Source organism: Stegodyphus dumicola, chromosome 6 (genome assembly GCF_044657685.1).
Source record: "Stegodyphus dumicola isolate Sdum_Otavi_A_Nest chromosome 6, ASM4465768v1".
Classification (NCBI taxonomy): domain Eukaryota; kingdom Metazoa; phylum Arthropoda; class Arachnida; order Araneae; family Eresidae; genus Stegodyphus; species Stegodyphus dumicola.
In genome coordinates this window covers 88,281,302-88,307,368 of record NC_140773.1, presented here as the reverse complement: position 1 = coordinate 88,307,368, position 26,067 = coordinate 88,281,302, and the positions used below count along the sequence as shown (strand labels likewise).

At 34.1% G+C, this 26,067-nt stretch overlaps 1 protein-coding gene across 5 annotated transcripts in view; it reads right to left on the bottom strand.

The window, feature by feature from the left end:
- The window catches only part of LOC118203290 (cAMP-dependent protein kinase catalytic subunit alpha-like), a 367,556-nt gene that overhangs the window by 120,432 nt on the left and 221,057 nt on the right, over positions 1-26,067 (bottom strand). For 3 of the 5 annotated variants that reach the window (XM_085818642.1, XM_085818641.1, XM_085818644.1), the window contains one exon: positions 1,347-1,599. In XM_085818642.1, coding sequence (XP_085674768.1) covers positions 1,347-1,434 — 88 coding nt within the window. In that variant the 5' untranslated portion in view covers positions 1,435-1,599. Of the gene's footprint in view, positions 1-1,346; positions 1,600-7,888; positions 8,035-26,067 lie in introns of all 5 variants that reach the window. The other 2 variants (XM_085818643.1, XM_085818645.1) reach the window with 1 other exon arrangement.

The window sequence follows — 26,067 nt, the reverse complement described above, 5'->3', positions numbered from 1 at the left end:
CTAACGCAATTTGTTTGGAAGTCAGTCCAATTTTATTAACACTTTGTTGTCACAGCTAATAATAGCAAATGATTTTATAGTTCTTTATATAGTACTTTTTATTACCTGATACGTTTTAATGGCTGTTTCGACTTTTAATTTTGTAGAAAATGTTTTATAGTTTGCTAAAATATGTGAGCGGAAATTTATGTTCACTGAAACAAAATTAGTTTTATTTAATAGGTCAACATATTTAATAGCGTTTCCTCAATTCCGGATAGCTGTTGATAAAATAGTTATAAGAAAAGACTTTATTTGAAAGCAAAATACTTCTAGTGTTTGTTCTATCTGAATATATATCCATTTTTAGCGACATTGGTGTTTTAGCAAGACTTATAAAGAATCAGCTGTATCCTATCCGAGATTTGAGCTCCGGATATTTCCGACTGCTAGTCGTACGTATAACTAGTTAAATACGACAGCAAGTATGGGTGAGGCAATAATTCGCTATACTTTCAATGAATTTTATTGTAGCGCAGTTGGTTCTTCCATTATTTCTATAATTCCTCTGCGTCATTGTCTACTGATTTATCGTTTACCTGAACAAATGATATTAAAAGCATTTATAGATTCTGTAGAAAAAAGAACTATATATAAACCATTTTGCAAAATAGGATCGTGGGATCTGAACAGAGATTAATACTACATTGGAGTATCTGAAGGATCCATTTTTAGGGTACTGACAGTGCATTTATAATGACATCTTTAACAAATTAACATATGTGGGTTGCCAAAACAATTTCAACCTGAAAGCTTCACATAACAGTTTAATACCTTAAGAACTTACCTTTAACGTTTCAATAAGCTGGAAGAAACTAAAAATAGAAAAATCTATATGGTTGCAAATAAACTGCAATCTGATTTTAGCATGCAACCTTCAGTTTTTCACCTGAAACAATTTTAAGCTAAGTGGTTACAATCAGCCTACTAGTTAGAGAATTAATCATTAGATAGTGCAAAAACCTTTTACTTAAACGCAGCTGTTCAAAATGAAAAAAAAAATCAAGTGGTAGAAATAAATTTACTATGTTACAACTTTATCGTAAATTAACACTACTAAGAGACTTGTACACTTATTTAATATAGGAAAGAGTGATTTATACAAAACCCAGCTGGGCTTTTATTTCATTGGATAGCTTGTGTACGAGACTTTCAGCAAATAATTTCAGTGGTAATACTTTCTAATATGCTAGGACTTGAAATTCGTGAACAGAAAATAATAAACAGCTCAATATTACTTCCTTCGAGAGGTTTAGAAAATAATTCAGTTCAGATTAAAACAATAACTAAATCAAACATAATCTTACAGTCCATAGGCTTGTCATCCTTGTTTTCTTTCTCTTTCTCCTTTTCTTTTTCTTTTGGTTCCTTCTCTTTTTTGGACGTAAGTGGCATACTGGAAGAGATAGAGTCACTCTTTACAAGCTAATCTCACTTCTGAAAAATGACTTCTGAAATCTTTTAAGAGGTCCACTTCATCTCTGAAAGCTGAAGAATAACGAGCACCTCAGACCTTCACATCATCTACTATTCAATTCAGTGCATGTAAGTCGCAAAAATCTGCAATCAGAGAAAACACATATTACCAAAGGGACATATTATACTGCAAAAAACAGTGCATTTCTCTGAGACGATCTCTTGTAATTTTAGATGATTTTTATTATCTGAGATGTTGATCGTCTTAGAGAGGTGATATTCTTTGACGTTGCTTGTTTACTGTCTCAGAAGTACTGGTCACATTTAGAAGGAGTTCTCTTACGGATACGGTTATCAGCAGTGGAGGCCATTGAATATAGAATTTATCGCGATTAAAATACCGATTTTCCCTATTTACATGCACATTTAATAATAGACATGGTGTATTAGTCATTCATTGTTATTTATATTATTTATGATATTTAATTGATGTCATGGGCATCAAATATTTTAAGAAATGGTATTCAGTTGTACATAAGTCATGATGTAGAGTTCTAGTCTGAGCCTAAACGTATCTTAAAATTTTCAAACTACTCAATTGCTAAAAACCTATTGATGATTGGCGAATTTCTGCCTATGCCCTAAGAGTGGTTTTACTGGTATAACAATCATTCAACTTTTAAAACATATGAAACTACTTTTATTGGTATATGCGTTTTTGGTAAGATCTTGCATGTAAAACAAAAAGTCAAAATCCAAGGTCCTTTACATTTAATAGGCTTAAATTAATTTAACGATATTTTTCTTAAGTAACATGCCTTCTGTGAATTTCCTCAACCAGGACACTAAATTCGACATATCCAAACTTAAAACGTGCAGGAAACTTTTATCATCCCTAACTAACAAGTAACAGGGTAAAATTTTTTCCAGCTATCTAATAGGTGTATTTGCAAAACTTTTGGCTTTATCTGATGTTTACTATTCTGCTAAACTGCATTTGCTATAAGGAAATGCAGAAGATTTCAGAAGAAGCGAGAAATGCAAATGATAAAAAACAAAAGTAATTAATTTAAAACCTCTCAAGGAGCATATAGATTCAGTATTAGTATTACTTTAAGTGCCATGGGATCTGGTTGTTTACTCTGTAAATTATTCTAATAATTCCCGAACTAGTAACTAAATTTAAAGTTTTAATCATTAGCGTATGTTTTGAAAATGACCGAGGAATTTCATCTATGTCATTAGCTACTGCACCGATTTTTTTTAACGTTACACAAGATCCGTTTTCATCAGACACTTTTATCACTTTCGAAAATGCGTCATTTCTGTTTTGCAGATACAACGAGAGCATATCTCAGATAGCTTCTATGTTTGCTTCTTGCATACACCCATGAAAATACAGCATGTCCATAACTGACGTACACAGATTCGTCGTCAGGTAACATGAAAAATACAATTTTATTCTTTTCACAAGAAAGGAAATGGCAATTGTCTGAGTTTGACAACTATGCCTTAGTTTCGGATTACTACAAGTAGCGGCACTAGTGGGTCGAGTAAACAAAAATGACGTCACCGTAATGGTACCTATTATCAAAAATTCAATCTTTTTCTATGAAGCTATATCAAGAATATGGTCTACTAGACTAAAGTTACGTATGTTGATGACATTTTGAGCACGTATTACTGCACCCTTTGAATACAACCGAAGCACATTCTTCAGCACACATAGCAGAAACTAAAATATCGTTTGGACATTCTACGCACAACTAATTTTGCGGGTGCCTAAACGATGTGAATATCAGTGTGTGGAGACATATATTGATGCTATACAAAATATGGACAATATGTCTGTCTGTATAAAATAAAAGTTTTTTGCTGTACTGTGTAGTTCAGTTTTACAAGCAGTTTCAAATTCTACACATTATTTAAGAATACTTGTACCTTTCAGCCTTTTAAATAGCTCTATTTTTCGGAGAGATTTTCACACAAAATTTGCAAGCCCTTCTGTTAATTTAGTTCTTTTATTAGCCGTTTTGTTCAAATGATCACAAGAAAGAATCAAAGGATTCCGTTACGTGAGGCAACTTCAAGTTTAGATAACCGTATCTAAGTGTCTCAAACATTTTCCTATTCTTCGGATTTTAGGTACATTTTCACTAAAGGTTGAGCGTACTGCCTCGACAGATTGTGCCCCAATTTTAAAGCACAAAGCAAATAATCAAGTCACATTTTCACATATCAAACAATATGCTTTATCAAACACGTTGAAGAGAAGCCACACGCCACTTGGAAAGACAGAAACTTGGATTCTTATGAATGGGATACGAACAGTTTGTCGCGGAATATTTGCATGATGATGAAACGTTTTGACTCAAAAATTAAAATACCGCAGAAAAGACAGAGTCTTTCTTTCGAACGTAATGTATAAAAATTATAAAGAATTCATAAAATACAGTTCAAAGACAGCAGTTTTATAAGGAGCTGTATCAAGTCTGAACAATGATTAGTTTCCTTTACTGAATACATTCTATCGAAATTAATAGCAATAGAAACAAACTGAAAGTTGTAAATACCTTATGTGTAAGGGAAGAAAAAAGATTGATAATGCTAGAAGTTAAACATTAATCCAGTATTAATTATTTAATAAAACTCTTGAAAGTTGTACGCATGATTTTTTTTATTCTATTGGCATCTTTAAAAATTTAATATGCTTATATATTTCTCCTTTAAGAGAAACAAATTGATAGATTCCTGGCTAGGAAATGATTGGTTTTAGCTAAAATTATTTATATTATTTCCTACTATCATTTGTATTACAGTGATAATTTCTAGTTGAATTGGAATTCGTTGGATTTTCTTTAAATAATGACTTCATATGTGTCACTGATTGCCAAGAAATGACAACTAATTTATTTAAAATTCATACTTAGCGTTGTTCTGTTTTATTGTTAAACGTTGTAACGTATTTTAAGTATTTATCAAAAATAAATAAAGATATTATATACATGCATTTTCTGGTTAGACAGCATTATTACAACAATTAAGGTTTTATTCTATAGCCAGAATAATTACATAAATTTGGAAGACTTTAAATAATTTAATAAGATAAAAGCTTGATTGATAGCACAATAAAAGTCCAGAATTTTGTGACAATTAATAAACAGAGAAAAAACTTTAAGAACAATAAAATACTTCTTGTTTATCTTTCATAGAAATAAAAAATAGTACTAAAAGTAAAAGTTTATTTAATTCATAATAATGATTACGCTATTAATGAATAATACATCAGGAAGTTTAAACTAGCTTTTTTTCTTGAAATAATGACACTGAGTTAAAATAATGATAATAACTTGAAATTTCCAAACACTGGAAGTACAGTATTTTATAATTAATTTATTACTCCTCGCATAGTTCGAGACAGAATCCTACTTATCCAAATTGTTGTGTAATTTGTTAATTTTGTCGCATTCGCAATATTGTGGTTAGCAAGGCTGACTTTTAATTCGAAATGCAAAGTACTTTTAATTCGAAATGCAAAGTTCATCGTAAAGCTTAGTTATTTATATGTTATTTCTCCCCACTTGTTTCGGGTGTAATGCGGGTCTATTCTCTGTGGTTGCACTGTGGGCAATATTCTCAGCGAGGAAATAGCGAAATGATCGACGGGTCCTTCCTGACATTCCTGACAAATGCTTTAGAAGTAAATGTGTAAGGTATTTCTACTTTCTATCAGCATGCCTTAGTGATGCAATTGGAAGCATAGTCGACGTGTATCCGAGAAGTCCAGGGTTTGAGTCCTGCGAGGGTAGTGTATATTTTTCGCCTCTCCTGCTTCATACAGCCCTAATGAATCTACAAATGATCGGCCAATTGAGAGAAAAAATTCTTACTTTTATAAATATATAAATAATAAGTAGAGTTTACTTGTAGAAGTTCAAAACTTTTCACAAACGTTTATAATTAATTACGTTACTCTTCCATTTAGAATCGTCATATTTTCATTTGCATTTTCTGCCACTTCATTTGCAATATAAATAGTTATTCGTATTTCTCCCGCATTCAAACAAATGTAAGACAACGAATGTTTGCTTAAAAGTGTGCCTTCAAAGATCAAAGAATAAAGAAAAAGAGTTATCTAATTGCTCGTTAACAGTATTACAACTAGATGATAACATTTTGCATAAATTAGATTGGCGGCAGCAGTTCTTCTATTCTAATTTTATTGCTACCTTCTGGCAGTACATTTTTTACTGATGAATTTTTCATGCTTACTTAAGTGAGTGTATTCACTTTTCTATTTTCTCCAAATATTAATTAAATTTGTATTGCCTAAGTCAATTGTTTTTATCATTTCCCCTGTTTTTCCCTTTTTTATCCCGTACAGAATATCATTTTCCTTGACTAGTTTTAATTCAAAAAGATCAGTTCCGTATTATATTTCAGTGACACTGGAAATAATTTTTTTTTAGTATAAAGATATACCTTGCACAAAAAAATGAGACAGTTCTATTTCTCCCGTTGTACTCGGCCGATTAACGATAACTTTCGTTTTTCATGTCTCGTAAGCGCAAATTAGGATACATTAGATTTATGTATAGCATTGTTATAACATAGATATTTTGACAGAAAATCCGACTTTTTCTAAAATTTCATGGTTTTCAATTTTACGATTCAAATTTTGCCCCAATATTAAATTTTGTAAAAATTGGTCAGGAATTTACCGAGAAATTAAAAAAATATGTTGGTGTACTTTTTCAAGTTGACCCAAGAATGGGGAAATTTATAGCACCGTATTTTACTTCCTCCCTTTATTTTGTGCACAAGCGGAGGGGGGGTAGTTATACTGCCTTGAAGTTGGAAAGGATTGGATTTCTGAAACTGACCATTTATGGGAGGACATCCCTGTTCGATCTGGACCTTCTGAGAGTGGATGCAGCTGCCGGGACTATGACGCGCATCACAGAGCCTCTCTTGTCCCCGTTCGACCTAGGCCTCCTTGTGGCCCTTGCTGGCAACTAGGTTCGCCTGGTCTGATTATGTCGAATACCATCCCTCGGTTTCGACTGGGTTGGAATTTCCAGAACCGACTATTTTATGGGAGGAGACCCGGATTCTGTCCAGCAAACTGGCTAATCAAATGTCTAGACGTCTGGGGTAAATATTCAGTCTTCACAGAACTAGAACCATCGTTTATTCGGTGGTAGGTTCAGGCTTGAAGGGGACCGTATTAGTACTGTCTTGCCTGCCCCTTGGATGTGGGGACGTTACATTGTCATATATCGCAGGGTGTCCCTCGGTCAACACATGGAGCTAAGAAAAGACCTTACTTCCTACCTCCATGGATGAACAAAACTGTGTAGATATGTGAAGTCAGTCTGGAAGTAGGTACTTTCTTACTTCCATGGGTGGCCGAAGGGAGTGGCACCCTCTAGGATGGCCTCTGGAGGTTGGAGCTATTAATCTATGTGAGGCAGTTTTCTTACTCGCCAAGTAATGGAGCCCCCTCCCTCCTCCTTCGGTGTTCTGTGCACGAGCGGAAAATAAGGTGCATCGTCCTGACTTTCAAATAATTTTAATAAAGTGCGCAAAGTCTATTTGACATTATTATTGCTTACAACAAATATTCCAAATTTCAGAAAGCGCCAATATATAAATTCACCTCTGGAATTATGAATAAAAAACTGTAAAATTTTGCGGATATGCCTAGAAGTACATCTACTTAAGATTACGGTAAAAATTTGACAGGTTATAAAAGAATTTTTTTTCAAAAAAGTTATAAAAATTAGGAAAAAGTACAAACTTTAAAAACAAATCAGAAAATAGCTGCGAAATTTATTTGGATTGAAATTTCGAACTGTGAATAAAGGAATCAAGTAAGTTTAGTAAAAAAAAAGAGAGATTCATTAATATATACTAGTTCAATTAGCACTGAGGAGCTAAAATTTTGAAAGCTAACTTTTAAGAACTACTCATGCGATTTTTACAAAACTTGGCATTTTAGCATAATTTTAGTCGTAGAATCGAAATACGGCAAAAATAGGTATATCATTTCAGAAAAGTTCGATTTTGTGTCAAAATATCTAAATTAGAACAATGTTATGCACTATAATCAACGTAAAGTGTAGCTTTAGGATATGAAATGAAAAATATGAAAGACATGAAAAACATAATTTCGTCAATCGACCCAGTAGAACGGGAGATATACAACTGCCCTTTTTTGTTCAGGGTGTACATATTTCTGCAAGGTGCATAACTTATTATTAAGTTTATTATAATTATGTGCGTAATAAAAATGACTTATTTATATAGTTATTAATATATGCATTTTTTATTTAACAAATAAATTCAGCACATGTTTCTTATTATTATCGGTGCAATTACATAATACCCATGTTAATATTTTCCTGCCCTTTAGGGTCACACAATTTCATACCTGGCGTATCTAGTTAAAGTCAACTAATCTAGTCTTATAAATCCCCACTGAAACCATAAAATTCTTCTCCAACCGTAGTGAATCTCTCGCAATTTTCTTCTTGCAAACAGCGAATGGGGATCTGTTGATCGTTTTTAATCTGACACCTTCAAAAGAAAAAGGAATTAAAATTTGACGTTTTTCTCTATAAAGATACAATAAAGTGGAAGTTTTAATTAAAAGAGCCCTTTGTAAGTTAAAGCAAGTAATAAACATAACTCAATAAATTAATTAAGCATTTCAACATTTAATAAAATTTTATTTCAATGTTAATCAATTTCCTAGCAAAATGAAAACTATTTTTTACAAAGGTAAAAAAAAAGGGAGGGTGGGGTGGATTTATATCAGATTTTTATATACTCTTTTGAAAACAAAATCGAAGCACCAAGAAGGGCTTTAGTGATCGCGACGAAATTTGGTATGCAAAAACATCTTGATCGAACATGCAAATGATCAAAGTTTCAAGGCAAATATGAACAGGAGTTGCGATCATAGGGCGCATTTCTAGTGCGCAATTCGCAAAGTATACAACCAGTAACAGAGGATGAAAATTTATCTTTTTTTCGTTGCTGCCATTGTAATTCCGTAAAGAAGCAACTAAAGATGCCATTACGACGATATCGAAGACCTTACAGACAACTAAACGACTTCGAACGTGGTCGCATTGTAGGGCTGCGTGAAGCTGGGTGGTCATACCAAGCAATAGGCCGCCATCTGCAGTGTACAGACACAGCTGTGCAAAGATGTTGGCAGTAATGGTTGCTACAAGTAAATTGCTGACGAAATGAAGGCATTGGAAGGCCAAGGAGCACAAATACGAGGTAAGATATGATGATTGTTCGCCAGGCTCAAACCCACCAACGGTATCATTGTCGGCTATTCAACGCACTACAGCCACGTCTATACCTCCCGTGGTACCGTCCACCATCTCACGGCGCTTGTCTGAGGCGGGGTTTCATTCAAAGAGGCCTTTTAGACGTTTGCCTTTGACACCACAACATCGGCGGAGTCGTCTGGAGTGGTGTCCCAGCCGATCATCGTGGCTAATCATCATTGGGTAATTTCTCAAACACGGGAAAAATTCTAAACAAGTCAAACACTTGTCTGAAGACCTACGCCCTGCCGACGAAGGGTTACCATCTCTTCTGAAGATAGGTTTATTGCCAAAGTAGCGAAACGGAAGCAAAGAAGTGATGTCCACAACTGTTATGTCCATGGCTGCAGCGTATTAAGACAATATCTGCCAGTACTGTGCTCCGAAGCTTTCACATGAAGGGATTCTACTATCAAGTGCTAAGTATTTATGTTCTACTGACTGCCAAGTTCAGAGGGGCAAAATTAAAGTGGTGTCGTCAGATCTCATTTGACTGTCTCAAATTAACACAATGTCCTATTCATTTGCCTTGGAATCAGTTGATATGCGCATAAAGGTTTAGAGAGAACAAGGCACACGGATTCAGGTTCAGAATATCCTTAATTCAGATGTGGCAGCTAGCTGGAGTTTCAGTCGGATATGGCACTCAGCTGCAAATCATTAAAGATGGTTCTGTATCAACTGCGCCGCAACGGGATGAAGTACTACATTGCGAGATTCTACACAGCAGCAGTTAATCCTGTTTCCCCTTGCGAATGATAATAGTCATCCCCATATAGCCAATATCATTAACAAATATCTGGGGTGTGATAGCATTTCTCGTATGGACTGAATGCCGTATTCCCTCGATCTTAATCCCGTTGAAAATCTTTGGGATGCCCTAGGGTGTGTTGTCTCTGCATATTTATCTCCTTCAGACAATTCCAGACAGTTGAAAACTTACCTAATGAAAGCATGATTATTGATAACATTTGTGATGGTTAATCACCTCACTGAAAGTATGGACAATCGCTATACAGCTTGTGTGAAGATCCTGGATATTGACATATTTTATTTAAGTTTTGTTTGTTTGTTTTTAGCTTTGAACGGCAATTTATTAAATACCCAATGTGACGTCGTCATATATTTAATAAGAATTAAATAATGCTGACTTTTTTGATGTATAAACGCATCTGCTATCCTCATGTGCAATTCAGTGTAAATCAAATCTTGACTTTTCCTGTTTTGTTGATTTTGCCGTTTCGTTTTAAACATTCGGAAACGAGTGTATCACATTCTACCGTACGTGCTATTATTGGAGTAGCATATCCAGGTAACAGCAGATTTGCGGCTTGAATCGCAGAGGGAGCCATCGTTCATATATGATGCTCCTTAGTTTCGAAAAGTCTAACCATCTTCTAAAGTCGTTATATATTTGCTGGAAAATTTATGAAGAATAATTACTTTCAAAAGCAATTTTTTTAAAATCGTTTAAATGGATATTTCTAGAATTGAAAGCAGCGTCGCTGATTTTCATTTTCTGTATCGTATAATTAATGTAGCAGAATCATTTTTCTTTTTTCTGTAATCTCCAGTAATAATTTTAAACAAAAGAAAATGATTAGTTTCAAAGGATAGCGTAAAAAGAATTCGCTTAAGCGAAGAAATAAGAATTTTCCATGTTTTGAGAATTTGTGGAAAACAATGGTTTGCTTGTTTGACTAGCCCAAGAAAACTTTTTATCATAGGATAAAAGAAACATGAGACTTAGAAATATTGATCAAAAGAAACATAGAATGCGCATTTCCTTGTAACTTACCTTTTCAAAAACTACTTAAAAAGAGATTATATATTCGGTTTTTGAAGCATGCAGGAGACAGCTTGAGCTACAATTTGATTTCCTATGCTAAAATGAGCTATTTTTTTAAAAGATTCGTCAAAGTGGTTTTCTTATTCACTTATTGTTATCATGTTTTAGAGTATTGTTTTCTTAATTTTTGAATTTGAGAAAAAAGAGTTTTTAACACCGGAAAAAGCAAAATTTCAAACATTATATTTATAGGAAATAAATACTTCATATTTTAGTTTCGTTAAAAATAATTTGAATGCAAAGTAACTATATGTATACTGTAAGACGATTTAGCATTATAATTAAGAATCTGCAATTTTGTTTTAATTGCATCAATAAAAAAGTGGAAAAAAAATTAAAACGATTCCTGACTTTAAAAATTATCTGCCGCTTAACAGTACTAAGTAATTACTAACTGCCACTCTCCAGGGGAATAAAAGGAATGATTCGTTAAGAAATTTCACGCATACATATTTTTTAAATGTCAGGAATATTTAATTAATGTTTTGTAAATGTTTTTCTTTCACTAAAAATACCTCTTTATTATATTCAAAATGAGCAATTAACCATACAAAATCAATGCATTGCACTGTTCGACGGGGGATATATTTTAACTTATTTTAATCCATATCAAGAAGCTATTGCCAATATGGTACCATCTGACTACATTCTACTAAAAGAAAACATTCTTAACATTTTACGAAGAGTAATTTATACATATACTTTGTTGCTTTGTTCTGCTTTTCGATTAATTTTCGTAGAATTTGCTTATCTACTAAATTTGGTTACTAGTCCAATGCTAGCATGTTTTGAAATCTAACAATTTTCGATTTTACAGTGCATTTAGCATGTGAAAAATACTCCTCATAAAAATTTTAATTACTAAAAGCTTTGTATTGCATGGATGGTCATACTTTAATTTTTATCATATATCATGTGCATTTTTAAAAGAATATTTTTCGCCTGCCAGCAGAATTTCATGCAAGATTTTACCTTTAGACAGACCTTTCTACTGTGTTTTTGGTGAAGGAATCATCGTGTGTTTTAAAGAGTGGTTCTCACAAAGGATATATGACAGTAATCGCCTTGAAACAATGTTATAAAGTATTTTCTCCCTCCTTTCTGCATGCCTTCGTGGTGTAACTGGAAGCACATTCGAAACGTATTCGAGAAGTTCAGGGTTCAAGTCCCGGGAAGGACATTTTTACAGGAACATTTTTCACGTCACCTGCTTCAAAAAAACTAATGGTTATAGTAATGCCCAAACTAAAAGGTAGTAGACGACAACTCGTCGCTACCAGGATTTGGCGATTGTGTCCTCTCATCGCAGTCGCTCTTTAAAGGTGGAAGTATATAATGTATTTTCTGCCTCTTTACTGCATATCTGTAACTGGAAGCACACTCAACGCCTATTCGAGAGGTCAGGGTTCAAATCTCTGCAAGGGTACTGCACATTTTTGAAGTCTCTTGCTTCAAAAAACCCTAATGCCTAAGTGCCTAAGTTCAAAAATGCCTAAGTTCAAAAAACCCTAAACCTTCTAAAAACCCTAAGTGAACATTTGATCTTCTGCTCTTACGTGTTTTCTCTTTGTTCTTCGTTCTTACGTTCTTTCTTACGCACGTTACTTTGTAAAAATCGTAGTAGAATTGTAAATTCTGCCGATTTTTTCAAGAGCTAGGATGGGGTGCTTATCTTGTTTCAAGGAATTTACTGATATACTACCTTTGTTAGAACCAACCTTTATGAAGAATTGCAATATAATAAGTTTTGTATAACTACGGTCCAGATTTTGCAGAAAAATTGTCTTTCGCAATATCACTAACAGTAAATTTTTGTCTTACATGCTATGTCATTCACACCCTCCCCCTAAAAAAATTCTAATCTGAAGAATATTTACACATAGTTATGAATAATTTTATTACCTAGATTTGAAGAACTTTTATTTTACTTCTTGATGAAGTGATAAAAATCGCTGAGAAATGATAATAAACCCATCTTCAATTCTCAGAGGAAGAGATTTAATGAATAGAAATTTTGTTACCTTCTTTCTTTTTAATAAAAACACTGTTCAGCAAAATCAATGAAGCATGAGATTTTTGGGGAAAATACAACTGCTGGTAAATAACTGCGCAATATAAATACATATTTGAAAGGGTCGAAAAAAAGGATTGGAGAGTTAAAGGATTATTTTACAAGAAACTGACCTCATACGATAAAAAGTCAGTACTTCCATACCTTATAAAGGAAGAAAATAAACATTAACAATCTTTATCAACTGTCTAGTCGCTACCTCGAATTTGCAAAACAGCTTCTCACCTATAAGGAAAGCGGTCGATGAGAATTAGGAGGATTCCGTCCCTTTCTTGAAGAAGGGAATTTTCCAGGTGAAAATGCATCAATGAAGGCTTTGATCTACGAGTAACATATGTGTCTTATGTATCCCAAGTATGTTCAATCGTATTTAAGTGTAGAGAATATGACCGCTCCTCCACACTGTCTACTCTTTCTTTGTTAAGCTTCTTGTTCACAAAGCGCGCCTGAAGACGTCGGGGTTTCTTCTGCTGAACAATCAACTACACATTACTAATGATGTATGCCCACTCAGCTTATTCTAGTCTAGTCTAAATAAGCACAATAATTCCAACGAAACCGATCTTTCCCCATCTTGCGCTAAAGATCTTCAAATCAGAAGTCATCGACTTAAATTTAGTCTGAAATTGAACTTGTCGACGAAGAGAGCTTGTCTCAACTCAGCAAGTCTTCAATCACAGTACCCTTCTGCTCAGTTTCTTCGACTTCTGCGATGTTGGAAAGTAAATGATACAATTGGCCTGTGATTACAGTTCACGTGCATGAAGATGTTTGCGAATTATTTGTGTGGTTTTCCTCTTTTATTTGACATTAAAAGATGTCTTTGCAGCTGAGTGGCATTTTGACATTTTTTCTGAAGCACTGTTATTGAAAAATAGCAGTTAAGAAAATAGCAGTTATTGAAAAATAGCAGTTCGTATAAGGTGGTAGCTCGTGAGTGACCTTAAATAGGATTTTCAAACACTTCTCATCTCTTGGAACTGACACCCCCAAGCGTGTAATTGCACTGGCTCGTTCCAAAAGTGCACGTTACATTACGATGGTTTCGAAATGTTTCTAAGTTCTGGGTGCTAATGACTTGCCACGCGGTACGACAAATTTTGTTCATTAGGCTTTAAAATACAACAAACAAGACAAAATGTATAACTACACTGTTCCGAAAGAAAGGTCCATTTATGTAATTTTCGTATTATTGCTAATTTGCGTTTGAACTCTTTCATATAACTTTCATTTCATTACTCAGAGGGACCTTACGACATTTCAGTAACATTTTATTCAGTTGCATGAAATCGTTTATTAAGGTTGCACCTCTAACTCTGCCGATCGTGTATCAGTTTCCTTTAGCATCCGGTTTGGCAAATGTCCTCCGAGAAGATACTCTTGCAAATGTAGATTTGAATACCTTTTATATTTTTTGCTAAAATTGCCTGTTATTTCAAAGCAATAACAAATTACTCTTACTCTTAACTCTTTGGAGTTTGTTTGCTAGTTCTATATAATTACTAGTTAATATGAAGTTCTTTGGAGTTTGTTTGCTATTTTCTATTATTTCTGCTCATATATAAATCCATAACATATAGTATATAAATTTAACGGCAATTTGATCTTATGTGCCTTTCAGTATGTAGTGAGATGTGTCTCAGCATAAAATATAGTTTTGGTTGAGAAGCTTCCTAACAGCTACAGCTCTCACGAGTGGCCGAATGATTAAGACCGCTGAAAACTGGTAGTTCTACTTGGCTTGGGTTCGATCACAGTCTGGCTGCTTGATTGGTTTTTCCCCAATCTGTACGAGCCGGTTCCCTCAGGAAGTCCTTCACGAAGAAGGCCTCGTGTTAGGCAGATAGCCCTCGTGGCTTTGCTATATTTAAATAGCCAAACCAACCGAACAGCTCTAAGAGTTCTTATTTATTCTGGCACCAGAATAATTAAATTATCTGTGTTATAACTGGGCGAAATTAGAATTTCCAAACCACTGATTTTACTAATTAGTAACCAGCTAGAGTTCCTCAAACATGCATGTTTTCCTTCCCGGGATATCCCGTAAATTTTAGAGGAAATTTTTGGAAAGTGAATAAATTTCGAAACATTGAGTGTTTATGTCTGCATAGTTAAAAATCTATAATGTGGACACCTTGTGACTTCCTTGTACGGCCTATTAAATTATTCACAATTTTTGCTTCATTTAAACTTATTTCCTTGAATTTCATCAGAGATATATTTCTTATTCTATAAATTCAGTTCACATTCCGCAGCAAGGCAAAAATGCATAAAATCTCACGCATTTTCATTAAAAATTCTAAAATACAGACACATCTAAAACACCAGATATGGTTAAAAACAGTTAGAAGACAAGTTTTACAATTAAAATTAGAGTTTCTACGCCAAAACAAGCAATTCTGCCAACAGGTAGGAAGACCAGCTTTTCAGTGCACAAAACTGAAAGTTAGCTTTTGGTCACAATTGACTAAAAGGCAAAGTTGGTGTTCAAATTGATTTAATTCACTATTCTACCAAGGTTTTCAACTGTAAACAATTAAGGCCTCTTTAAGCTTAGCGTCATTTACACTTTTAAATTAACAATTATTCTACAACTATTGCATGCAGATTAATTAATTAACTAAAGGAAAAAAAAACTTAACCGGAATATAAGAACAACATAAATCAACCACTTTTAAAGCAAAAAATGCACAGTTTATCAATATATAAGAGTAAAAATATGAGCTGACATGGTGGGAATATGTACATGCATATATATATCCTCGATCAATTGCAACGGAAAACGGGTATGCACAACTACATGTTATAACAGTACTATATACAAATTTTCAACGTTCTACGGCTACTCGTGCTTGAGTTATGCAAGGTAAATACATACGTACAGACGTCTCGTGCTTTTGCGAGGTAAATACATAAGTACAGACGTCACAAATTATCTCATCTTAATCCGTTTTGGGAAAAAAGAGTCCTTTATTCTGTCCGCACGTACAGATGTCACACACACACACACACAAAAAAAAAAAAAAAAAAAAAAATCATTCAAATGGTTTCGAGAGCGATCAAAATGGTTATTTTCGTTGAAATAGTCTATCCTAAATTTTTTGCGATTATAATACTTCATTTTGTACAAAGAAGTAAACTTTAGACTTTCATAATAAAGAAAATTAACAGAAAATATTAGTTTAATAGCAAGTAGGACTTAATATTAAAAATGATGTGCAGAATAATTATACATAATAAAGTATTTTTCGAAATGAGAAAACTTTCTCCATGATATTTCAAAACTTACATTCGAAATAAATTTTTATGCGCTTCCACAACTAAAGAAGGAAAATGTCGGTATTTTTGTCACTGATTTTGGTACTCAGTCTTGTAATGTGCGACTGCATTAACAAATAAATTAAAAATCGTGTGTCAAATTAAAGGCAGTGCTCTGAGAATTGCCATTTGATTTGAAAAACTGCAAGAAAGAGCACAGATCTTACGTTTCGAGAACAGTAACATTTTTCAGATCTATTTGCCGAGCTGCAAGAAAGAGTACAGACCTTACGTTTCGAGAATAGTAACATCTTCCAGACTGTATGGACGGTAAGGTAACGTAGCACATCGATCAAACACTACAAAATGATTTCGCTCCAAAGACGTTTATAACATTAATAATATCTAGAAATATTTAATGCTTTTCTTCTTTACTTCTTTAATTGATTTTTTCAGAATGGGCATTTCACATTTCATTAATTTTGCTTAAATTTCAAGATCGGTAGTAAATTTTGTTTAACAGTAAAACATTTAATCTAACTGATTCTTAGAAAAATATAATTCAGGTATTATTTTGGCGGTTGCAAAAGAATTCGATGCAGCAAGAACGGTTTAGGTGTTTCTCTAATGTCTTTGGCAAGCGACATCACCTGGGAAAATTACCACATGTAAGTGGTTTCCCACATACTACAATGCCTTCCTTCAAGAAAGACTAAATCCTCCAGCATCGACTTGCTTATACGTATAAAAAAAATCTCTTTTTCGCTTCTTCCAGGAATAACGGTCTATAAAATACTAGGAGCATTCCCTGGAGCGCAACTGATTCCCCGAGATTAAGAAGGAAGAGAGAACTTTTTCTCTACATACGAGGATAAAAAAAAATTCTTTCTCAGACTCGTCCGTGTCAATAATATATCTTGATCACGTTTTCATAGCTACGCCATTGTAACATTTCTTCTGGGTGCTTAGAAAAGAAAAGCGTCAGCTTTTAGTACATAAAAAGAACAGAAATATTTCTAATCCGAGCATTCTCGTACTACTATGTCCGGAATGTTGTGGAAAACAGTAAAACTACAGAAAAATCATCATTGGGTATATCGTGGTTAAAAGGAATGTTGAACAATAAGTATTGTTTTTATCACGTAATGGAACTTATCTTCGATAAAAGCTTAAGATTTGTCACCATCAAGATTTCTATGTTTAAGTGAATATGTTTTATTTATGTTACCGTGAAAGACCGAAATTGGAGAATGTCGACTTTCACCGGAGAATGTTAACATTCACCAAATACGTTGGTGAAAGATCGAATATTGCACTACATTCTTGTATATTCGGACTCTCACCGGTGTATGTCGACAATCACAGATATGCTCTGGTGTAAGTCGAAAAGAGAGGTCATAAAGTTCCATAATAGTTTAAGTTTCAATAAATAAGATTTGAATCACATAATTTAGTAAGTTTTTTATTACTGTTATTTTATTTTCTCATTTAGAACGTACTGTATAATTAAGTAAGTTTTTAACTTCATTTTTCTTTCTCATTTTGAATGTATTGTGTATTTTAGGTTCTCATGTTCTTAAGTTCTTATTTCAAGTTTCAAGTGCGTTTATTCACAACTGAATTGCGGAGAAAAATTTAGTATATTTATATGTTCGTCATTCACCATGTACTAAAGTCAGAAATAAGAGTATTTGGAAAATATTTCGGACATACACCAAGAGACTATGTGAATGTTGACATTCACCGGTGAAAGTCGACATTATTCTCCAGATTTCGGTCTTTCACTGTAACATTTACACAAAGAAGACACATTTAGCAATCATCAAAACATCGGCACTGAGATATTGCGGGAAACACAGTATGTATTTTAATAATATATCTTTATAAAAATTTCAGACTTCCATTAATGTCTCATTTACACAAGCAAATGTAGTTTTCTAAAGAATAAAAGTCGTTTCAGCAATGTCATTTATTGCGTAGATTACTGCTGCTTGATTTTTCAAGACGCTTGCTCGTAAAAATTTTAATGCTTCTGTAAAGGATAATCGCAACCCGCCTCTTGTGTGCTATCGTGGTGTAAGTTGTTCATTCTTACATATGGAAAACTGACAAATTTGTCACCATAGACAAATTTGTCATTTCCCCATATGTAAGAATGAACAACTTACACCACGACAGCACACAAGAGGCGGGTTGCGATTATTCTTTACAGAATCATTCAAATTTATCCCATTTATCTGGGCAAAATTTATCTTAAGTTGTTAACCCATTTATCTGGCTAGCAGAATTTCCGAATCTCGGGGAGGGCAAATGTTGTTTCTCATATTTCCTGGCTTGGATTGTTTAATTTTCTTTATAATGACACATAGACTAAAAATGTAATGTACTGTAACCAAAATGTGGTTTTATCGACTGGGTCTTGTCTCCTTTTCCAGTCCTCCTTTAAATGATACAGGAAATGAAAGCGAAAGTAAAAAATTGTCGCATTTGCAACATAGCATGCTTGCTTGTTATGCATGCTTCTGTAGTCTAATTGCGTAGGACATAGTTGTCTAATGGAAGATGCGTGATTTGAATCCTGGTGAAGGCACAGTTAATTTGTCATGTTTTCTCTCCCAAAATGTCTAATTGTTTTGACATTCTATTTGAAAAAATGCTGTAATTTATCCATGAAATAAATAGCGAATCCGCTGAAGCAAGATACGTCATTTTGTACAAAGAAGTAAACATTAGACTTTCATAATAAAGAAAACTAACAGAAAATATTAGTTTAACATCAAGTAGGATTTCCTGTATGTTATTAAAAATGATGTGCAGAATAATTATACATAATAAAGTATTTTTCGAAAAGAGAAAACTTCCTCCATGATATTTCAGAATTTACATTCGAAATAAATTTTTATGCGTTTCCACAACTAAAAAAGGAAAATGCCGGTACTTTTACCATTGATTTTAGTACTCAGTCTTGTAAATTAAAAATCGTGTGTCAAATCAAATGGCAGTGCTCTGAGAACTACCTTTTGATTTGAAAAGCTGCAAGATAAAGTACAGATCTTACGTTTTGAGAATAGTAATATTTCCCAGATCTATTTGCCAAGCTGCAAGAAAGAGTGCAAACCTTACGTTTCGAGAATAGTAACATTTTCCAGATTGCATGGACGGTAAGGTAACGTAGCACATCGGTCAAACACTACAAAATGTTAAGAAGCATATCTTGGTAGAAATGGCTATACGTCTGCAGTGAAAAATTAATACAAACTGCAAAATTCAAGTATTTCCATGAAAATAATTATTGTGATAACTTCGCTGAAATTAATTTTGTAGTTTAAATATATTCTGCCCACTTTCATAGCGTATTATTGAAATCCTGTAAGAAAGAAAAAGTTTAAAAACAGTTTTTGTAGATTTTATAGTTATAGAATTTTTTTTGTAGTTTTTAATAAAAGACATTGCCATTGGAGTTGTATCTAGGATCATTGAAAAAGAATGCTTAAATTATAAAAAATGTTACTTCAAAACTGCACATATTTCGAAATGATTTAAACGCTAAATATGGTAAAACCCTTCGAGGTTTTACGGACGTGGGGTAAAGATGTGAATGAGAAGTTTATCAGCCCTGGATATCTAGGCTAATGCTCCGTAAGTTAGATAAAAACACAAAATTTATTTAGCCTGCCAGAAGAATATAAATTTCAGATTGTGCTACTTTATTCTAAAGAAATGTTTTTCGAAAACATACTAAAATAATGTATAGGATGAAGCTTTTCATGATTTGCAGTATCTGCGCTGAAAAAGAGGCAGCAACTGCCGCAACAGCAACTCTATAAAGCATCGCACATGGCTCAAGACTGAACACGATTTCAAGGTTTACCATGTGATAAAAGACGTAAACATCAAAACTTGTTCAAGTACGATGAAACTGTATGTTTGAAATTTTCCGCACATATTAAAATTTGGTTCATTTCACAAAATAAAACAATTTTTCAAGAACTATGCTTTTAAAATTTTGTTATTCTTTTTTTGATGACCCTGAGCATTAAAATAAATCAATTTTTTGTATAAAGTACTATAGCTGCCAACGGAAAATACGACAGCTGTAAATGGAAAGCGTAAAAACTGTAAATAGCATGAGATCACATCAATTTTATTTAATGTTTACGCTGAGCTCAGTTCTCTTTTCTTAACAATGTGTGTAAAGACTGACACTCTTGCAGAAAGTCATGCAAAGTTGTGTGAGCAGCAGAAGTGATTCTTTATTACATAAATCCTTCGGTCTCCATTGACCTTATGGTAGCTTTATAACCATTGCAAGAAGAAAATAATTGGAGAAAGGAAAGACTAACGAGTAAGAAAGGTCTCTGTAGATTCCAAGCTATTCAAACCCCTAAATTTTGGAATGAAGAATCGAGTTCATTTTCCGCAGAAACCAGAGAGCCACTGAGATTGTTTCCGACCACAGTAATTAGACAAACGGAATAGAACGCAAATAACTCACTTAACTTTATTTCTTGCCATATTAAATCTGTAAGCCCCATACCTTACAAGCCCCATCACATGTACGTACGGGAACTGTCTCTCGAAAAATTTTGCTGAACATAAAATAACCCGAAAGTATATTCATTAATGGAATATGTTAAGTCTAAATATCTCGTTTGCAGAGTAAGTACGAAATTACTGTTGTTCATCTCAAAAATTCAATTCAGGAAAGAAGAAATGAAGACGAAAGACCGTTAAAAAGCATATTTGTTATTTATTATCCGATACATTTGTAAAAACAGTGCTCAGGTCGATAATTTAACTAAAATTAAAAATAAAACGCCAATTGAAAAAATAGTCATAATTACTTTAGTAATGGTACACTGTCTATAGAATAAGCACTTTAAAAAAGTTTCAGTAGTATATTAATATTGAATATTCAATAAGCATTTGAAAAGTATTAATTGTATAGCTTTTTTATGCCTGATCATCATAATTAGAGTTAGACTGATACAGAAAAATATTCTTCAGACAAAAAAAAATTATTCCAGAAATATCTTCTAGAATGCAATTTGTGGTAAAATAAGCATAAGAAACATATATTTTAATCATTTATTATACATTTGCAAGTATTCTGAATCAAATAATGGAAAAATATGATGCCGAGTTCTTCAAAAAAAGAAATAACAATCGTGTTGACAGCCGTGTTAGCATGGATTGCAACATATCCTACGTAGTTCACAGAATTAATGTTATGTCTGTGAAGTATGATTTAAAGAATCTGCTCTTATATTCTCCATCTTGAATTTGCACCACTTGAAACCGATGAAGCTCAAAGTCATATCTGAACATACCAACTATAATTACGTTCATTCCGCAATTTCGTTTTGATAATGGTAAAATTACATGCCATAATTACAAGCTACACGAAGTGTATCAATACGTTTTTGCATCAGATTATAATTCCACTGCCATGTGGCTTACTATATTACGACTGTAAAGGATGGCTGGTCATTAGTAGATTAAAACAAATCCGATTGCATTGATAATATTAAAGAACTTTATGTGGTGAACATGAAACTTTATGAGTTTGGCAGGCTTAAAATTCATAAAAATGGATTCTCATAATAACATTATCAGGTTCAATGTTCCGTCTTACTTTCTTCGGGAACATGCAAGGACCTGACTCGGAACAGAGAGCTTACTAAAGCTATGTTCAATAACTGTGGGAAGTAGACAGGATACACAAGAAGGGTATACAAAACCCTTTATTTTTCTCTATTTACAATAACTTCCGTACTTCGGAATACAAAGACCCACTACTCGTGGTCTAAACGTAAAAATATAAAAATAAAACTAAACTCTAATTTAACTTTAAAATAATAAACGTGGAAGATTGGCCTTATATTAACAGGAAGCCGTATGTAGTACAGAGAACTGTTAACACTACAATACGTTTAAAATTATCAAGAGGATTTAAACCTCTGGCCTGGAAGGCAACCAGCAACTGAGTAAAACTTCTAAGGTAAGCGGCCTGCTTCGACTAACTGCTTCCTCTCTCTCGCTTGGCAAAAAGCCACAACTTAAGTACTTGGCGTTCGCCAGACAAACTTTGCATAAATACGTTAACGCTTATAATTCTGGCCGGAAGTAGAAAATAAGAAGTGATAGTAAAGATTTAAAATAAAATAAACGTTAGTAAAACTTAAGATCCTTACATACTTCCCGCCAGAGTTAATTAGTTTGAAACTGAGGTCTAAAACGACCTTGTTGAAAACTTTTAGCTCTAGAATCTAACGCGAGGCCAATCTTTTACAAACATTTTTCGCTAGAAACTAGAAATTTAAAAGAAAGAAATTTGTTTTTACAATAGCAGCTCCCAGAACACGCAATTTTTTCATCTGTACTGCATCTAAACAGAAGCTTTTATTCAAATCTGGTTCCTTCCAGAGATCTGGAAGGAAAACTAGTTTAATGAAATGTTACACAATGAAATGGCAAGTAACATGTATAATTATATTTCTCTTAACATTCTTATTTCATTCATGACTATTTTAATTACCTCTCCCCGTGCTCTCTGACATGTGTTGTAAAAGAACACCAAACACGAATGTGTTTATGTCTATGTGTTCAACACTTCCTTCTACAATCAAAGCACTAACGTGTTAAAAATTCAACATACCATGACCTCGTAACACACCCTAACTTCAACTCTAAACCCTGAGGTACTATTCTGAAAGTGGCTAACTCTGACGTGTAGCGTCAGAGAGCCTAACTACATTCATTCAAACTTTAACACATATTCACCATGATTTAGTATTTTTACAGTCACACGAATAAGTTTAAAATTTTTGGCATTACATTCACTTTTACCATATCACGGTATTTCTTAACATTTGAAATAACAGTTCACATTGTATATAAGGACATATTAACATGCCGTTAATTTTACGCATTTGACAACATACATTAGTAGTACATTGTTAACTTCTATTCTTTTCAAAGCAAGTGCCAATTTTTCTACATTGAAATACTACATTTCAAAAAGTCTTTCAGACTAAAACTTCTTTCTTGCCAGAATGTTTTAAATAAAATTTATACAATAACTTTTACAATATTTAAGTCTTTACACATCGCTATTATACATCAACTTTAGTTTTACACGCGAGTAATTGAAAAACATAATACCAAAATCGGTAACATTTCATTTCTCGCCCTTTTGGCGATACAGGTAGACCTCGCATGAGGTAAAACTTCTTGAAATCTGCCACTTGCAGTAAGAATGAAAGATTAACTTAAGTTTGCAAAGTAACATAAAATTTTACTTATCTTTGTGATATTCGGACATTCTTTTCTGAGCCCAGTCCTGGAAAGTAGCGTAGATACTTGTTTGATTTATCCTCCTTCGTGTGCGGGCTCGCTCTTCAGTGCCTTCCTCTAGAAGCTTTCTTTTTTTTCCAGTTCGGTCACGCTTGAATACCTTCTTTTTCGCCTCTGCCTGTGGTCTTGGCCGTTTGATGGCAGCTGGTCTTGGCGGAACCGGGAAACTTCTTTCGTGTTCCTGCTTGGACCTCGTTGCTGGCCGTTCAAATTTTCCTTGTATCTTTTCCTCCGCCGCTGGTGGCCCTTCCGCAGTTCGGCGACATTTGCTGCGGAGAGTCCTGTCGGATGAGTAGATCTTCCGTTTTAGAGCCGGGTTATAGTTGCCGTCATTTCTCCTGGCTCTCTTTGCATTCGTCGTCCTTCTCCCTTTTTCATTCTGGGGGTGTTCGTGAGCTCTCTTTTCTGGACGGTGGAACGGCTTCTTTTTCTTGCTACCTTCAATTTTCCCGCGGGGAAACTTTCTTTTCACTTGCTCCTGCCTCTTAATGGCTTGCCCTTGTACTTGTCGTTGTTCCACCTCTGGAGCTTGTGCCTGCGGTGTCTGCCGTGCCGGATCCTGCATAAGATCTTTGAAAATTTGCATTTTATTACGATCATAGTAGGGTTTGATTTGATCAATGTTTGCGGAGCAGGTTTCACCATTTCTGGATTTTAACACTACTACAGCGTGAGTTATTTTTTCTATGACATATGGTCCTTCAAATCGTGGAAACAATTTGGCAGTTTTATCTTCTGATGCTGAAGAAAGTGAATGCTTAATTTTTAATACTTCATCCCTATTTTATAAGTTACTCCCCGTCGTTTCAAGTCATAATACAGTTTTTGTTTTCTCTGTGCTACTTCCGTATTCTTTTTTGCTTCTTCAATTAGTTTTTCTATATCACCCATTTTAAATTCTGGGGCTCTTTGTTGCACATAAAATAATTTATCTAACGGCGTTATAATCTTTCTGCCTAAAAATAACTCAGCAGGAGTTTTGCCCGTTGTATCATGTTTTGCGGTCCTAAGGGCGAAAGCAAATTCATTGACATAGTTATCCCAGCTTTTATGAACATTTTTAACATAACTACGGATAATTTTCACTATATTTCTATTGACCCGTTCCGCTATATTTGATTGCGGCCGATACGGGATCATTTTTAAATGACGTATGCCCAGTTTTAGGCACATGTCTTCAAATACATTACTTACAAATTGAGGACCATTATCCAATATAACTTTTAGGGGCGCCCCGTATTTTAAAATATATTTATGTAAAATAGAATCAGTAACTAATTTCGCGGAGGCTCGTTTTAAGGGAACAATTTCGGTCCACTTACTAAAATGATCAACCATAACAAGGAGATAGCGACTTTTATTTAACTGACTTTTTGGGAAAGGGCCCAATAAATCGATGCCAATTATTTCATTTGGAAATTCGGATTTAATACTATTTAGAAACCCGGCCGGGCGGAAATTAATATAATTAACTGCTTGACATGTTGGGCAGGACTGGACATACGCCCTTGTTAACCTTTGCAGTTCAGGAAAATAGACTGCCTCGCGTACGCGTTGGATGATTTTTTGAATACCAGCATGAGAAGCTAAAGGGCAGTCGTGTAACTCCTGCAGGATATTTAATCTAAGACTAGCTGGGATAACAGGTCGAAATTCGTTGTTGGAATTTGTAGTTTTTGTATAAAATAATAGACCATCTATTAGTTCGTAATGGGCCGCCCTATTTCTTATCGCCACAATATCTTGGTGGCTAAAATTTTCAGGATCCTTTAAATACTCATAAATGCTTCCAAACTCAGGATCCTTACCCAGTTCGGTTATTACAGTTTCTCGGGAATTTATTGTACATGCTGTGAGCATTGCCACCTTTACAGTATTACCTTCTTCATCTATTTTAATTCTGGATAGGGCATCTGCTACGATATTTTCCTTTCCGGGGGTATGCTTGATTACCAGATTATATTCTTGTAGCTTGAGTGCCCATCTTATTAATCTTGGGGATAAGTTTTTCCCTGAGTACAATCTAGTTACCGCCGCATGATCAGAGTACACTGTTATTGGCGCCTTTCCAAAATAGACTCGGAACTTTTGCACTGCTAACAGAACTGCAAGTGCCTCTCTCTCGGTCGCGGAATAGTTTCTTTGTGTTTGATTTAAAGTTCGGCTAAAAAATGCCACGGGCTGCTGATTTTGCGAAAGTACCGCTCCTACCGCATAATCCGAAGCATCCGCTGAAATTTCTAAATTCTCATCCTTTTCAGGAAATTTCAACACAGGGGCTTGCGTTAATACTTGTTTTAATTTTTCGAAAGCACTATTGGCTTCGGCCGTCCACGAGAATCTTGCCTTTTTCCTTTTTAATTTTAACAATGGCTCGGCAATAGCTTCAAAATCTTTTATAAAGGACTTATAATATGAACAAAGTCCTAGAAAAGAAGAGAGCTTCTTCGCCGTGTTTGGAGTCGGATACTTTTGTACAGCGATTATTTTTGATTCGTCTGTCTCGATTCCCTTCTGAGATATTTTGTAACCTAAATATTTTAATTCAGGGGCTGCAAATTTGCACTTTTCGACATTAACTTTTAGACCGGCCTCATTTAATAAAGAAAACACCTGTCTTAAATCCTGTACATGTTGGTCGAGATTATCACTGGTAATAATGTTATCGTCTAAATAGATAAATGTGGACTTTCCAAGAATAGGCCTTAACACAATGTCCATACATCGCTGAA